This window comes from Heteronotia binoei, chromosome 8, assembly GCF_032191835.1.
Source record: "Heteronotia binoei isolate CCM8104 ecotype False Entrance Well chromosome 8, APGP_CSIRO_Hbin_v1, whole genome shotgun sequence".
Taxonomy (NCBI): Eukaryota; Metazoa; Chordata; class Lepidosauria; order Squamata; family Gekkonidae; genus Heteronotia; species Heteronotia binoei.
The window spans coordinates 81,256,991-81,272,132 of NC_083230.1; the positions used below are offsets into that span (position 1 = coordinate 81,256,991).

Sequence of the window (15,142 nt, forward strand, 5' to 3'; positions counted from 1 at the left end):
GGGGGAGGTATTTGTGAGTTTCTTGCATTGTGCAGGGGGTTGGACTAGATGACCCTGGAGATCCCTTCCAACTCTATGATTCTATATATTGTTGCCAGTGCATCACATCACTCAGCTTTCAACTTCAAAAAACAAGGTGCACTTCTCTTCTAGCGACAGGTGAAATATTATTTTTAGTACTCCTAGAATCTTTGCACTCTACTTAACTTTATAACACAGGATTTGCGATTCACTTGCCTCAAACAAATCATTACTTATTATTTTTTTTTTTAGAAAACAACTAACAAGTCAAATTGGAGTAGAATACATTCTACTGAATTGGCCTCTGTCATGTCTGCAGTACTTAATTCACAATTTCATCATCCTAAATGTGATCAATAGAAGTCAACATACCTGAAGTGCTATGAACATTTGTGAAGGAACTGTCAGAGGCACTGTAGGGCCAGGCACCAGGTGAAGGCAGCGAGGTGTTGAGGGAAGAATTAGACCCTGTGACAAAGTAAGTGAAGCGTGCTAGTTATATAAGATAGCCATCAAATCTGAAGGAAAAATAGTTCATAGCTGCAAAATGTTATATGCAGATGTTATATATATAGTTATTTGTTCTTACTTTAAAATTTTTCTCCTGAAAAGGACTCAAGGCAATTGACAAGATAATTTTTTATTCACATGGGAGCATATTAAAAACAGTAAACTTAACAGTCAAAGGAAAACAAAAAAGCTGCCTTCTAAATAACTAAATGCCACCTCAAATTTTCTTATTAATATTTTTGTCATGCTCCATTTCCCAAAGATCAAAATGGCAAGTGCCTTCCTAACAAACTCTGGAAGGCTGTTCCATAACACAGGGGCAGCCATAGAGAAAGCCTGGACCAGGCGACAGCTGTTTTAATAGGCAGGAACAGTTTAAAAGACTGCAGAGATGAGCAATGCTGTGACACAGGTTCCACACAGGGAGAAACAGTCCTTTGGTTATGCAGATTCTAGGTTGTGAAGGACTTCAATGGTCAAAACCACCATGCTGAATTGAACGTGGAAGCTATGGGATAGTGCAAGTACAAAGTAGTTGGCCACTGTTAAATATCAGGCTGCATTTTGAACCAGCTTGTGCTGTTTTTAAGAGCAGCCTTGCATCAGTCTATGCCAATTTCCTCATCACACCACCCAACACAACTGAGAAAGAGACTGAAGAAATATTTTTACTGGCCTGTCAGTGCTTGGCTATATTTACAGCTAATCACCCATGAGAGGTACCTTCTCCCACTGCATTGGTAAAAACCCACTTATAACCTTTTCTGCCCTTAGCAGCAAGGAGAGTGAACACAACCAGCAAACTATTTTACAGAGAGGAACCATGTTCAGAATCCTCAAGCCAGGGCCTCTATCAGTCAATTCTATTCTCTACCACATTATCGCGCAAAAGGAAGATTTATTTCCTTCATAAATCTGGCATTACACAGTATTAAGTAAGGTTTGAAGAGAAGAGTTCATTATGAGCCGCAACAACTCTACCAAAAGAAACTGGAAGGACACCAAACCAGAAAACAGAAAGACAGGTTGCTTACCTGTAACTGTAGATCTTCAAGTGGTCATCTGTGCATTCACACTCATGGGATAGAGCGCCTGCGCCGATCCCCGAATCAGTACCTAAAAAGCCCGGGATTTTTTCGCGCTCGGCACCAACAGGCATGCGCAGGCATCCCAGTGCGCATGCCCGCCGGCGCCAACGCAAGGATCCCGCCAGTTCCTTCCTGACCGCTGGAAGCCCCTACTGGAGGGAGACCGTCAGCAGTGGGGAAGGAGGGTGGGTAGTGTGAATGCACCGATGACCACTCAAAGATCTACAGTTACAGGTAAGCAACCTGTCTTATCTTCTTCGTGGTCTCTGTGCTTCACACTCATGCGAGATTAGCAAGCAAGACATACCTGGAGGCGGGAAGACAGTCAACCAGAAGAAAAAGCTTGCAGCACTGCAGCTCCCAGACGAGTCCTCTGTTGAGCCTGCATGTCCAGCACCTAGTGCTTCATAAAGGAATGCGGAGAGGACCAGGTGGCAGCCTTGCAAACATCCGTCAGGGAAACGCCTTTCAGGAACGCCACTGAAGTCGTTATCTTGTAGGGTGTCCGTGAATAGGCCCAGGTAATGGCTTCTTAGCCAAGAAATAACACAGTTTAATAGTCTCAGTGAGCCATTTTGAAAGCCGCTGAGACGAGATTCTGGAACCTAACTTAGGAGCAGCATAAGAAACAAAAAGATGCTGGTCCTTACGGAAACTCTTGGAGCGACTCAAATAAAACAATAAGGCACACTTAACATCTAAAGCATGCAACCTACATTCCTCATCCGAGGAAGGTGTAGGATAAAATGTGGGCAACCAAACTTTTAAGTTAAGGTGGAACTGAGAAACCACCTTGGGGAGAAAGGAAATATCAGGAGCTAAGGACACTCCAGACTCTTGAAAAGCTAAATATGGGTAGTCACAACGCATAGCTGTGAGCTCCCCTGCACGGCGTGCTGATGTGATGGCTACCAAAAAGGCAACTTCCAAGATAGGAGCTGTAACGAGCATGTGGCCATCGGCTCAAAAGGACGCCGAGCCAGCCTGTCCAACACTAGAGTCAAATCCCACAACTGTGGGGGTGATCTCGAAGGAGGATGAAGCCTAAGCAAACCCTTCAAAAATCTCTTAGAATGAGGGTGTACAAAAACTGAATGCCCCTCCACTGGTTCATGGAATGCAGATATTGCTGCCAGATAAACTTTAATGGAGGAAAAAACAAGGCCAGCATCCACCAGAGACAACAAAAACTCAAAAATAACTGGCAGCCCCACCCTCTGGGGCAAAACTGTAGGATCAACTAAAAACTGAAGAAACTTCTGCCACTTCCTAGCATAAGAAGTACGGGTAGACAGCTTCCTGCTATTCAGGAAAACATGTTGGACTCTGCTGGAGAACTCACAGGGTCGATGAACCACGCTGTCAGCTTCAGGTGGGGCACGTTGGAATACATGACCGTCCTGAGCTGACAGAAGATCCGGTTCTGCCGGAAACTGGTAGAAGACCCCCCTCGCCAGTTGGAGCAGGATCGGGAACCAGTTCTGCCAAAGCCACCATGGAGTCACCAGGATGCAGCGTGATCTCTCTCTTGCGATCTTGTTGTCCACAGTGGCAGAGGTGGGAACAGATATAGGAACCGACCTTCCCATGGGAACAGCAGACCGTCTCTCAACGACTCTGGAACCGAGCCCCCTCTGGAGCAGAACAGAGGACACTTCCGGTTCTCAGCTGTGGCAAAGATGTCCACCTGAGGATACCCCCAAAGCTGAAACATGGGTTGAAGGAAGCGCCACTGTATCTCCCACTCGTGCGGGGAAGCTGCACCCCTGCTGAGGGAGTCTGCTTGCAGATTGAGCACCCCTGGGAGATGTGCAGCCTTCACAAAGATGTCGTGGTCCAGGCACTCCGACCACAGTTCCAGTGCCAGCACACACAGCCATCGAGAAACTGTTCCTCCCTGTCTGTTGATGTAACACAGGGCAGTGGTATTGTCTGTAAGCAGAGCAACAACCTTCCCCGCCACCATGGGGCGGAAGGATTGAAGAGCAAAATGAACTGTCGGCAGTTCCAGGTAATTTATATGGCAATGAGTCAATTTCAAAGGCCAAGGGCCCCCCCACACACAGAGCATTCATGTGGGCCCCCCAACCTCATAAATACGCATCTGTTGTGATCGTCACCGTTGGTACAGGCAGGTAGAAGGGAGCTCCCTGACAAATGTTGTCCTTTGATTTCCACCACTACAGTGTTTGAAGTGTCACAGGTGGAATTACAAACCTCTTTCGAGGTGAGTCCCTTAATGGTCGAAACTGACGAAGAAACTAAAGTTGTAGGCCTCTCATCCTCAGCTTCGCAAAGATCAGCACGATTGTAGTCGCTGCCATCAGCCCCAGCATCCGCTGCAGCTGCTGTGCCATGCCCCACTTTCGACTCTGCAGAAGTTCGACAAGGTTGATAATGTCCATCGCTCTCTGCTGAAGCAGGAAAGCGCGATGAAGGTTCGTATCCAGCAAAGCCCCTATGAACTGAACTGTCCATGATGGAGTAAGGTGTGATTTCTCCAAATTGACCTGCAGACCCAAGGTGTGAAGAAGACGAAGAGTGGTGGCAATATGGTTTGACAAACTTTCCTTTGACTCCGCCACAAGGAGCCAATCGTCGATGTATGGAAAAATGACTATCCCTTGAAGCCGGAGGTGGGCAGCCACAACGCTCATCATCTTCGTGAACACCTGAGGTGCAATGGACAGGCCGAACGGAAGGGCCTTGAACTGGAAGTGTTGAGAACCTACTGCAAACTGAAGGAAACGTCTGAACGCAGGATGGATGCTGACGTGGAAGTAGGCATCCTTGAGGTCCAGCGTTGCCATCCAGTCCCCTTGGCGTTTTTCTGTAGGAGGTTGCTCACCTCCACCAGCAGAGGTGGAGAAGGGGGTGTGGTGATTACCACAGATTGGTTCGGAATCTGAGCAAAATCTATTTTGTAGCCTTCCGCGACGGTGGAAAGTGCTCACTTGTTTGTAGAGATGGACTCCCAGGCCGACAGGAATGGGCAGAGGCAGATAGACGAAGAAGTGGGAACAGTGATGCGTGATACCAGAAAGTCAAAGGCTCTGCTTTTGAGGGCGAGTGCCCTTGGACTTGCCGGTGGTCTGTGCAGAAGTGTAGCGGTTTCGATTGTTCCCCCTATATGGGGACCTACTCTCAGGTTGGGCAGAGCGAGGTCTCCATTGCTGTTCCGGGGAAAACTTTTGATATTGTTTCTTGGCCCGGGGTTTGTGCCACTGTTTTGGTTTAGCAGCTCTGGAAGACGCCGGGACACCCAGGTTCCTGGAGGTCTTTATGCTCTTATCCATTTCCTGAAGAGCATTGTCGGTGGTCGAGCTGAAGGACCGTTGACCTGAGCCAGGAGTGGTGGCAGAGGCAGACAGCAGAAGTGATGGTTCTTGCTGAGACGTCCACCATATGCTTTGCTGCAGCCAGTTGTTGTTTGGCTACAGCAAAGCCTTCCTTCTGCAACTTCTTTGCAGCAGACCTCTTCTCCTCACTCAGGGAAGACAAAAGGGGGGTACGTTGTTCCCACACTATTGGTATCTAGCCATGCAGGCAGCCTAGTTAGATACCTTTACTCCCAGCAGAGTAAAACTTCCTCCTGATGTTGTCCAGCTTCTTTCCTTCCTTGTCTGGAGAGGAGTGCGTCTTGCTGGCCTTTGATGAGGAGGATACGACCACCTAATTGGGCTTTGGATGAGTGAAGAGAAATTCCACACTGGCCTCTTGGACGCGGTACATGTGGTCCAACCTTCTTGATGACACAGGTGTAGAAGCAGGCTTCACCCAGGGCTCCTTCACCGCCTGTAACAGGCATGGCAACCGCTGTAGACGTATCCCGCTGCATGATGTCGAATATGGTGTCGTCTACAACAGGTGTGGTTGTGTCACCGGGAGAGAGAGGGAGAGTGCCATCCTCTTCACCAGGTCCCCATATGACTTTAGATCCTCCGATGGTGAAATGGGAAGATCCTCAGCGGTATGAGCCACTGGCAAAGGTTCCAAAGCCCTATCCGGATCGTCGGTACCGACCTCAGAGTCTGACGATGAAGACGCTCTCCTCAAAGAATGTTCCAAGAGCACCGGCATTGACTCTCTGACGGGTGACCAGATCGACACCGACGACCTATGCTGGACTTCCTCCACCACCACGCCGTGTCTTTCAGGTGGGACGGACATCGATGCTGAGGGGGGCTGCCTAGAATGCTGGGAAAGCCTCGACATATGGAAAGCCTCAGATTGCTGGTCCCAGTCTGCAAACTCCCGAGGGGGGTACCACTGGTACGACGGGTATGGATAGGCATAGGGAGGCCACTGGTGCTGCTCCCATGGTGGAAGCGGTGGGAAGCGGCGAGCTACGGTGGTTGGTTCCAGCTCTCTCCAACCTCTTGCCTGATCCAGCGGTGCCAACGGCTCCATCGGTGCCGACATCTCCACCTCCCAGACAGTCGCTCTCACTGCGACACCTCGAACCCGAAGAATGGGAGCGCTGAGTGAGGTCAATCTCTTGCTCCGATGCCGATAGACGCAATTGCTGCGAAGCACTGCCTCTCGACACCGAAGGGCTACAATGTGAGGACGCCAAGATCTTCCTCGGTGGAGTGGTCGACATCAATGTCGAAGCATCATGAGAAGGGGAAGGTGTGCGGGACGATCTCTTCTTCTGCTTCTACTTAGATTTCACCTTCTTCGGTGCGGATGATCGGGTCCCCAAGTCATCCTAATGCTTCTTAGCTGGGGTGTCCACTGACCCTTCAGAAGGTCGCTTTGTGGAACGCCCACGCTCGACTGGCATCTCGGTCCTGATCGGCGATGTATCAGCCGATGTGACCGCTGGGGCCGCGGCCTCTCCCATTGGTATCGACGGGCCTGATGCCAACTTTTGAGGATAAAGTGCCGACTCTACCAACGCAGCTGGAAGCCTCGCCACTCGATTCTTGCGAGTTTGCTTGGAAAAACTCAGGCAGTGCGAGCAAGAATCCACATGATGTCCCTCGCCCAAACACAGACGACAGAGAGAATGGCTGTCGGGGGTGGGGCAATCTTCTTCCCACAGGAGCGGCACCTCTTTAAAAAAACCGTCTTTCCATAGACACCAAGGAAAAAACCCACCCAGGAAAGTCTCTGAGGGGAAAAACTGGGCCCCGAAGGGCAAGTCCAACATTTTTTTTAAACAATACTATCTAACAACTAACTAACTAACTGCACTAAGAAAATAACAAATGGGCTATATACAATAAGAAAAAGCAATCGTAAGATTACTTTTCCGACCGGGGACATGAAAGGAGATCCTCTCAGTGCAGCGGTCAGAAAGGAACTGGCGGGATCCTTGCGCTGGCGCCGGTGGGCATGCGAACTGGGACGCCTGCGCATGCCCGTTGGTGCTGAGCGCGAAAAAATCCCGGGCTTTTTAGGTAATGATTCGGGGATCGGCGCAGGCGCTCTATCCCATGAATGTGAAGCACAGAGACCACGAAGAAGATCATGTCTTTCTGTTCATCGCTCTCTAGCACAATATACTGCCTCATGTCATATGGCCTTCACGTGTGCAGTGCTCCACTATGATTTCCCACCATATCAAGGGATCAAGCACCACCATCCCTAGTAATGCAAGGACAACCAACTATCAAATGTATCAGAAGTTCCATTCTACTACATCCACCTGTACAAAGCTCCTAAAAAAATCACAGCCACTGAAATCACAGTGAACACATCAATTATAGTTGCACAATATTCCAACAGAGTAGATGCCACCCAAATGATGATGCAATGCAAAAAAAGCAGCCCTGATCCAAAATGTCCCCTGGACCCATTCAGAACCACTGGAATTGATCCTGCCACCCCCACCCATAACGTTATTATTAAAACTAACATAGTTAGTTACAGCAAGAAACTATTTTTGCAGACGTGTATTGTAAACAAACCTGTGGTGTTGTCCCGCAGAAGTTGGTGATCAGTATCTACAATGGGGGATGTGACTGTACCCCCCAGTACACTTCCTGGGGTCACATAGGGGTCAGATTCAGGGTCAATGTTTGGAATACCTTTCCACGGCACTCCTGGCTGAAATTCTGAAACAGAAAAGCAACTCTCAGATGCAATTTCAAACACAGTTTTCCAGCAAGTGTTTTACTGCTACACATACACTCCTGATATGGTATACTCTGGGGTATAAAAATCTCTGGGTTTTGTAAAGTGGGTGTTATTTTTTAAGCATTTCCAGCTTTAGGTTTACAGAAAGAATGGCTATGGAATGAAAGCATGCAGATGGTGAAGGAATGCAAGTCACATATGATAACACTGCACCTCTTTTTCTCACCAAACAATCAACTGTTCTCCCCTATCCCTTTATAATCAAGCATTAACAAATTATTTTAACTTATGGGGAAGAATGCAATTTTGCATAGGAAGGGAAAGAACAATACTGCAAATAAATGATTGGCTCTGTAGACAGTGTCATCAGGAAACATTTGGATTTCTGGACCACAGATTACACTTTTGAGATAAAGCTCTTCTATCGGGAGATGGTTTGCACCTCAGGAGGATAGGAAAAAATGTGTTTGGTAAGAGCCTTGCAAACCTAATAAGGAGGGCTGAATAAGATCCAGAGATCAGTAGCAGGACTTCAGAGGGCTGCACTGCTCCTTGATACCCCCCCCCAAGAAGTGTCCAATTTAAATAGATCACATGATCCAATTTACATAGATCACATAATATATCTTTCCTTGGAGCATTATTTTGATTTTTTAAAATACACACAGTAGATACAGCCCTGCTTATAACTGTAAAACAAGATGAATAGACAGATAAACAGGATTTCAGGCAGAACAGTAAAATTACCTGGAGGCCAACTGGCATTGCTGGATTTGCTTCCAATCTTACTTGTTGGTGGAGATTTGGCAGGTAACCAGCTATCACCACCATGACCTGTGTGGCTGCCCAGTGGGTCACCAGGGATTATATCAAATTGGTTGTAGGGTGATCCCCCTTGAGCTTTTCCAGGGGGCACAATCGTGCCTGGAAAACATTTTGACATGGAAAAAATCAGGGCAGTTGACGACAACAGGCTCATACTGTTTTGGCCAGATATACAAACATTCAAATTCAGCCCATGAGCCACAATTTCTTCTTGTTACTATGAAAAATCTGAATATGAAGAGAACTAATTGGTTGATCCTTGTGGCAGCCATGATCTTCCCCACCCCCACTCACATTTAAAACAGCAAACAAGAAACATAAATTCTTTAAAAAAAACCCAAGAACTGAATAGGTTTAAACACTTCAACCACATGAGAGGAAAGGATTTTTAATTTTTAAAAAACCATTTCCAAACATAGCATAGGCGTAAAATACATACTGGAGCCAGAGAAGGATGGGCAGAACCAAGGCTTGACCAATAACTGAAAAACCCACATCAGCTCCTGTAGGAGCAACATCTGTAGTCATGAAACAATTGGGGTGATATTTTCTAGCAATTGTTTTATTACAGCTATAAAGTAACATTATAAAATGTTGATTTCCCATTCATACAATATAATCTAGAATCTCTCACCATTTTTGTGCATATTGGCATCTTGGGAAGCTACAGTGGGCAACCCATCCATCATAGAAGTCCATTGTTTAAAGCGAGATTCTGTTCCAGTTTCTTTCCCTCCCACCATACCATAATCCACACCAGTGGAGCCAAAACCTGTAAAAACACCACAGAACATCAATATTGTCTAAGTGTGTATCTGCGATCATAGTAATGAATAAAATGTAAAAAGGATAGCAAAACAACTTGGTACACAATTGTGTTCCCTCTCCACCCTACTCTGTGTCAATGTTTCACTTTGTTAAACAGTTAACAAATGCCTGATATCTAGGACTCGTTAACTATAGTAATCTAAGTAAGATTTAGAACATAAAATATGCTACAAGTATTTACTATTTATTTCATATAAATCACAACTTTCTTCCATGAAATTCAGAGAATACATAAAGCTCCCAGTATGTCTCGCAAAAAGCACTGACTGGGCCCATTACCTACTTAGCTTCAGCAACACTGTTACAAGATATGACTTCAGATTACACCCTGGCACCAGTGTAGTTTACTGGCACCAAGCCAAACCCTGGGACCAGTTCAATTTACCACAATGTCTACAATCATTCAAAAACAAGTTTAGAAAATAAGCTTTTCTCCAAAGGAAAGACCCTTTTACTCTCTCAAACACAGCTCCTCGTCTCAGCATTTCCAGGTACTATATTTCTCTACAAAACAGTCCCTAGATAGTCCTTATTCCTCAGAAGAATACAAGTGTATAGTTTTCAACAAAATGAAATAAGCAAGCTTCTCAACAGCTCTCAAAATCTCAGATGCATGTGGTAAATGCCACTTCAATCTTACACACTTAGGACATGATCCACTTACTTCATGGATCCAACAGTCACATGGAAGATTCCAATAAAGTTCAGTAGAGCCCTATTTCACACCTCCACATGGGTACATGAAAGCACTATAATTATACATATGGGGGAATGGGAGATTACTGCACAGCTTACATACCCCATCCAGCCCTCCCTTTGATCATAATTCATGCTACTCAAGTAATTTGCATTAGGCAGACTTGTATAGTTCTTAAGTAGTTTTCCATCCAGGGACTGGTGCGCACAAATTCAGTCACAGAACTATACCCCCAGACCATTCTTTGGACCAGAGGTCAGTCCCTTTCCCCACTCAGTTTCATGATCTTGCCCAGGATTCAATCACCATAAAGCAACTTTGTATAGTACATTTGTGTAAATAAAATACCAGTATGTATTTTCTTACACTGCAAGGAAAGTTCACAGAATCAATACTTAAGAGAAACTAGGAAGTACTACCACAGGGGTTACTGGCCAGAAAAATCAAGAAACCTTGACGCTTCTAACCTTCAACAGCTACTTTGTTAAGTTCTTTGCATTTCAGAGGATTCCATTACATCAACTCTACAATGTACAGAACCAAGGAATGCAAATATTAAAGTAGGCATGAGGGGTTAATGTAATGGTTAAGTATATGCACCCAAGATTTTAGTAATTACCTCAAGTTTAATTAACTGCTTCCCAATTAGGCTATCAAATCATATTAATCACAGTGATAGTGCAATCCCAGGATCATTGTGAGGCTGGTTTATGATCTTGTACAAGTAAGCTACTTATGACATGCTATCCTACATTAAGCTCGTCAGTCTTAAAATAAAATTAGTGAGTCAGCATAACACCAAGTAACACTCTGTCAGGAAGAACCAAAGAACACCCTGTCAGGAAGAACCAAAGCTAGACTTCTGTTCCACAAAGCAGTTTCAGCAGCAAAACTGACACAAACCACAAATTCAATGCCTGATTTTCAGTGCACTCAAGTATTAACGCAACAAATACAACTAGGAAACAGTTATGGGTATCTGCTATACTTACCTGAACCATATCCAGGAATCTGCCCTTTGGCCTGTAAATCTGAGAGACCCACATTCAGACTACCAGGAACTATGTTGTCTAAATGTGGCTTCGGCCCTACTGGATGGGATGGAGAATGTTTCATGCCAGGCTGCCTCTGCTGCTGCTGAAGGGCACTCACCATACGAGCAAGCTGCAGCCAAAAAAAAAAAAAAAAAAACCCCATAATAAGCTTTATAAGATACAATTATGAGGATAAACAAAAGAGCATGTTGTTTTAGAGGAAGTATTAGGGCTTGTGTAACATCTTCCTGTTACACTGCCAAATCATCTTGTGCACACTGAGTACATGAATGCTGCACAATGATGTACCTGTTGCTCTTGCTGTTGTCGCACAGCTTGAGAAATCTTTCTCTGGTTCTGTAACAGCTGTTGCTGCTGCTGCTGCTGCTGCTGCTGGAGGAGAAGTTGACAAGCCTGCAAAGCAAATGAAGAAAAAGAAATTGGCTTCTCCTGGCCGCAATTCTTAAAGGAATTAACTACTGGAAAACACACATCACATTTTTGTAAATACGAGAAGCACTGCATTTTTTGTAATGAAAGAAAAAGGGAATGAAAAGCGCAGCGTCTAGAACAGGGGTGGCCAAGGGTAGCTCTCTAGATGTTTTTTCTGCCTACAACTTCCATCAGCCCCAGCCAGCATGGCCAATGGCTGGGGCTGATGGGAGTTGTAGGCAAAAAAAACATCTGGAGAGCTACCCTTGGCCACCCCTGTTCTAGAAGAATAAAATACTTTCCCCTGTGGTCTTTTTAGTAGCAGGCTTCAGTTATAATAATAGAAGTACAAACAGAGATGTGAAGGCCTGAGGAAAAAAGCCAGAAAAATTTTTTTTGGGGGGAGGGGGGGATATGAGTTTTCCCAGTTTCTTCCAAGAACTTGGGTTTGTTTGTTTTTCTTCACTTTTTACAGTGGGAAATTTGGTGATGAAATGAAATATTTTCTCATTTCTTAATGCCTTTTAACATTCTGCAGGGCCTGTAAAATGGAGCTCTTCTGTCAGGGCTTTGGTTGAGGTGATAGGCATGCAATTAGGTTGGCCTCCTTGCTGCAGCCTTTTCTACGCTGGCCCAGTTTTTTAGAAGTTCCTGTTATTCAGCAGCTCCAGTCTCTGAATCTGTGTATTCCTAGCCACTGGTTGTCTATTCATTCTAATTTTAACTGTTTTAACTTTTATATATATTTTCAACTATGTATCTTATATGCTAGCAGGGAGGGCAGAATATAGGAAGGAAGGAAGGAAGGAAGGAAGGAAGGAAGGAAGGAAGGAAGGAAGGAAGGAAGGAAGGAAGGAAGGAAGGAAGGAAGGAAGGAAGGAAGGAAGGGAGGGAGGGAGGGAGGGAGGGAGGGAGGAGAGGTAGGCAAGCAAGGGTTTTCACACTCAAACTCTATAGCATGAAGGCATCTGGAGACTTTAAAAATTGGCAGATTTGGGGGAAGTTTCAAGTTGTTAGAAGAAGATATTGGATTTATATCCCGCCCTCCACTCCGAAGAGTCTCAGAGCGGCTCACAATCTCCTTTACCTTCCTCCCTCACAACAGACACCCTGTGAGGTGGGTGGGGCTGGAGAGGGCTCTCACAGCAGCTGCCTTTTCAATGACATCCTCTGCCAGGGCTATGGCTGACCCAAGGCCATGCTAGCAGGTGCAAGTGGAGGAGTGGGGAATCAAACCCGGTTCTCCCAGGTAAGAGTCCGCACACTTAACCACTACACCAAACTGGCTCTCCAGTTAGCCATGTTGCTCTGCAGAAGAACAGGATTTGAGTTCAGTAGCACTCTAAAGACTGACAAGATTTCCAGGGTACAAACTTTTGAGAGTCACAGCTCCTTTCCCTATCTTCAGAACCTTGGTTGGGGAAATGGAATCGGTGTCCCTAACTCTTCTATAAGGACTTGAGTCTGACCTTGGGACTGTGGGCAACTTCTTCAACCTCCTCCCCTTCTAACTCGGGAACCAATGAAGGAGACAGTCTTGACACAGTGGCAAAAGCTGTGGTCTCTAAAGACTTGTGAGGGTGGTGACTCTGCCCCAGAATCCACCTTTGATGTAGTGCCACAATAATCTCCCCATTCAGAGAGGTAGACTGCAGACATTAAAAGAAGAGTAAGGGGGAGGGCATGGCATGGTTTGAGGCACACATGGCTACAGAAATGGTGGGGCTTCTTTGGTTAAAACAATTTTATTTGGTAACATATGGTAACAAATTATATTTCTTGCATCATTAATAACTTCTTTTATCTATCCCATATATTACTTTCTACCCACCCCTCCCCCCGTTACTTGATCCCCGCCGGTGTTATTTACTTAAAGTACTAATGTTTAAACGTACCCTTAACTAATAAAAACAAAAAATAATATTTTTTTTTCTTAATCATTATCAAAAATTGTCCAATGTCTATTTATTTTCCACTCTTTTTCTACATATCTTCTGAACTTTTTCCACTCCATCTTAAAAACTCCTAAATCAAAGTCTCTTAAAATTCTTGTTAATTTGTCCATTTCACTCCATGTCATAACTTTTACAATCCAATCCCATTTCTCTGGTATTTTTTCTTGCTTCCACAACTGCGCATATAATGTCCTAGCAGCTGAAAGCTAGTACCAAATTATAGCTATCTTCTTTTGGAAATTTTTCCATTTGTAACCCCAACACAAAAGTCTCTGCAACTTTCTTAAATTCATATCCCAAGATCCTAGAAATTTCTTGTTGAATCATCTGCCAATACTTTTTTGCTCTTTCACAAGTCCACCACATATGGTAGAAAGAACCTTCATGTTTTTTACATTTCCAACATCTGTCTGACATCTTATTATTCATCTTTGCCAATTTCTTAGGAGTCATATACCATCTATACATCATTTAAAAAGTTCTCTTTAATACTACGACACATCGAAAGCTTCATAGAGTTCTTCCACAAATATTCCCAAGTTTCCATCTGTAATTCTTTATTTACATTAATTGCCCACTTAATCATTTGAGATTTCACTACTTCATCTTCCGTAGACCATTTCAAAAGTAATTTATATAATTTTGAAATTAATTTTTTGTCGTCTCCAAGCAGAACTTTTTCCATTTCTGTTTGCTCTTTTCTTATTCCTTCAGTTTTAATGTCATTCTCCATCACACTCTTTATTTGTTGCATTTGAAACCAATCATATTTATTATTCAGCTCTTCAGCGGTTTTCAATTCTATTTTACCATTTTGTATTTTTAATAGTTGATTATATGACAACCACTTTTCTTCACCCGTCTCAGCTGTTATTTTTATCACTTCGGCTGGCACTATTCATAACGGTTTTCTCTCATCTCCATATTTCTTATATTTCATCCATGTATTTAGCAAGCTGTTTCTTATATAATGGTGAGAGAAAAAGCCGTCTATCTCCCCCCCCCCCATAATACATATAAGCATGCCAGCCAAATTTATTCCCATGACCTTCCAATGCTAAGAGTTTTTTGTTTAACAACATTATCCATTATTTTATTCATACTAAGCAAACTGCTTCATGATATAATTTTAAGTCTGGTAATTGAAATCCGCCTCTCTCTTTTGCATCTGTTAAAATTTTCATTTTAATTCTTGGTTTCTTCCCCGCCAACACAATCTCTGAAATTTTTCTTTGCCATCTGTTAAATTGTTTACTGTCTTTCACAATCGGAATAGTTTGAAACAAATACATTTTTATTCCTTTTTGATCTACCACTTCTCTTCCATCCACCACCATTTTATTAATAATTTTACTTTCTCTCTTTTTCTTCAGTTGCGAGGCCAAATATTTTCCAGGTTTGTTTGCTCCCTCGAAAGATTTCTGCTGCAATCTTTTCAGATTCCATTCCAGTTCTTTATCAAAAAGGATATTATAGCATTGGAGAAAGTCCAGAGAAGGGCAACTAGATTGATTAAAGGGCGTGAGCACTTTCCCTATGAAGAAAGGTTGAAACGCTTGGGACTCTTTAGCTTGGAGAAACGTCGACTGCGGGGTGACATGATAGAGGTTTACAAGATAATGCATGGGATGGAGAAAGTAGAGAAAGAAGTACTTTTCTCCCTTTCTC

The 15,142-nt window shown here is 44.2% G+C and overlaps 1 protein-coding gene across 9 annotated transcripts in view; it reads right to left on the reverse strand.

Moving 5' to 3' along the window:
• Window positions 1-15,142, reverse strand: part of TNRC6B (trinucleotide repeat containing adaptor 6B) — a 201,436-nt gene that overhangs the window by 14,525 nt on the left and 171,769 nt on the right. For all 9 annotated transcript variants that reach the window (XM_060245405.1, XM_060245402.1, XM_060245403.1 and 6 more), the window contains 6 exons: window positions 11,397-11,501; window positions 11,046-11,217; window positions 9,163-9,300; window positions 8,451-8,627; window positions 7,535-7,681; window positions 394-489 (listed from right to left, as the gene is read on the reverse strand). In XM_060245405.1, the coding sequence (XP_060101388.1) occupies window positions 394-489; window positions 7,535-7,681; window positions 8,451-8,627; window positions 9,163-9,300; window positions 11,046-11,217; window positions 11,397-11,501 (835 nt within the window). The remainder of the gene's footprint in view (window positions 1-393; window positions 490-7,534; window positions 7,682-8,450; window positions 8,628-9,162; window positions 9,301-11,045; window positions 11,218-11,396; window positions 11,502-15,142) is intronic.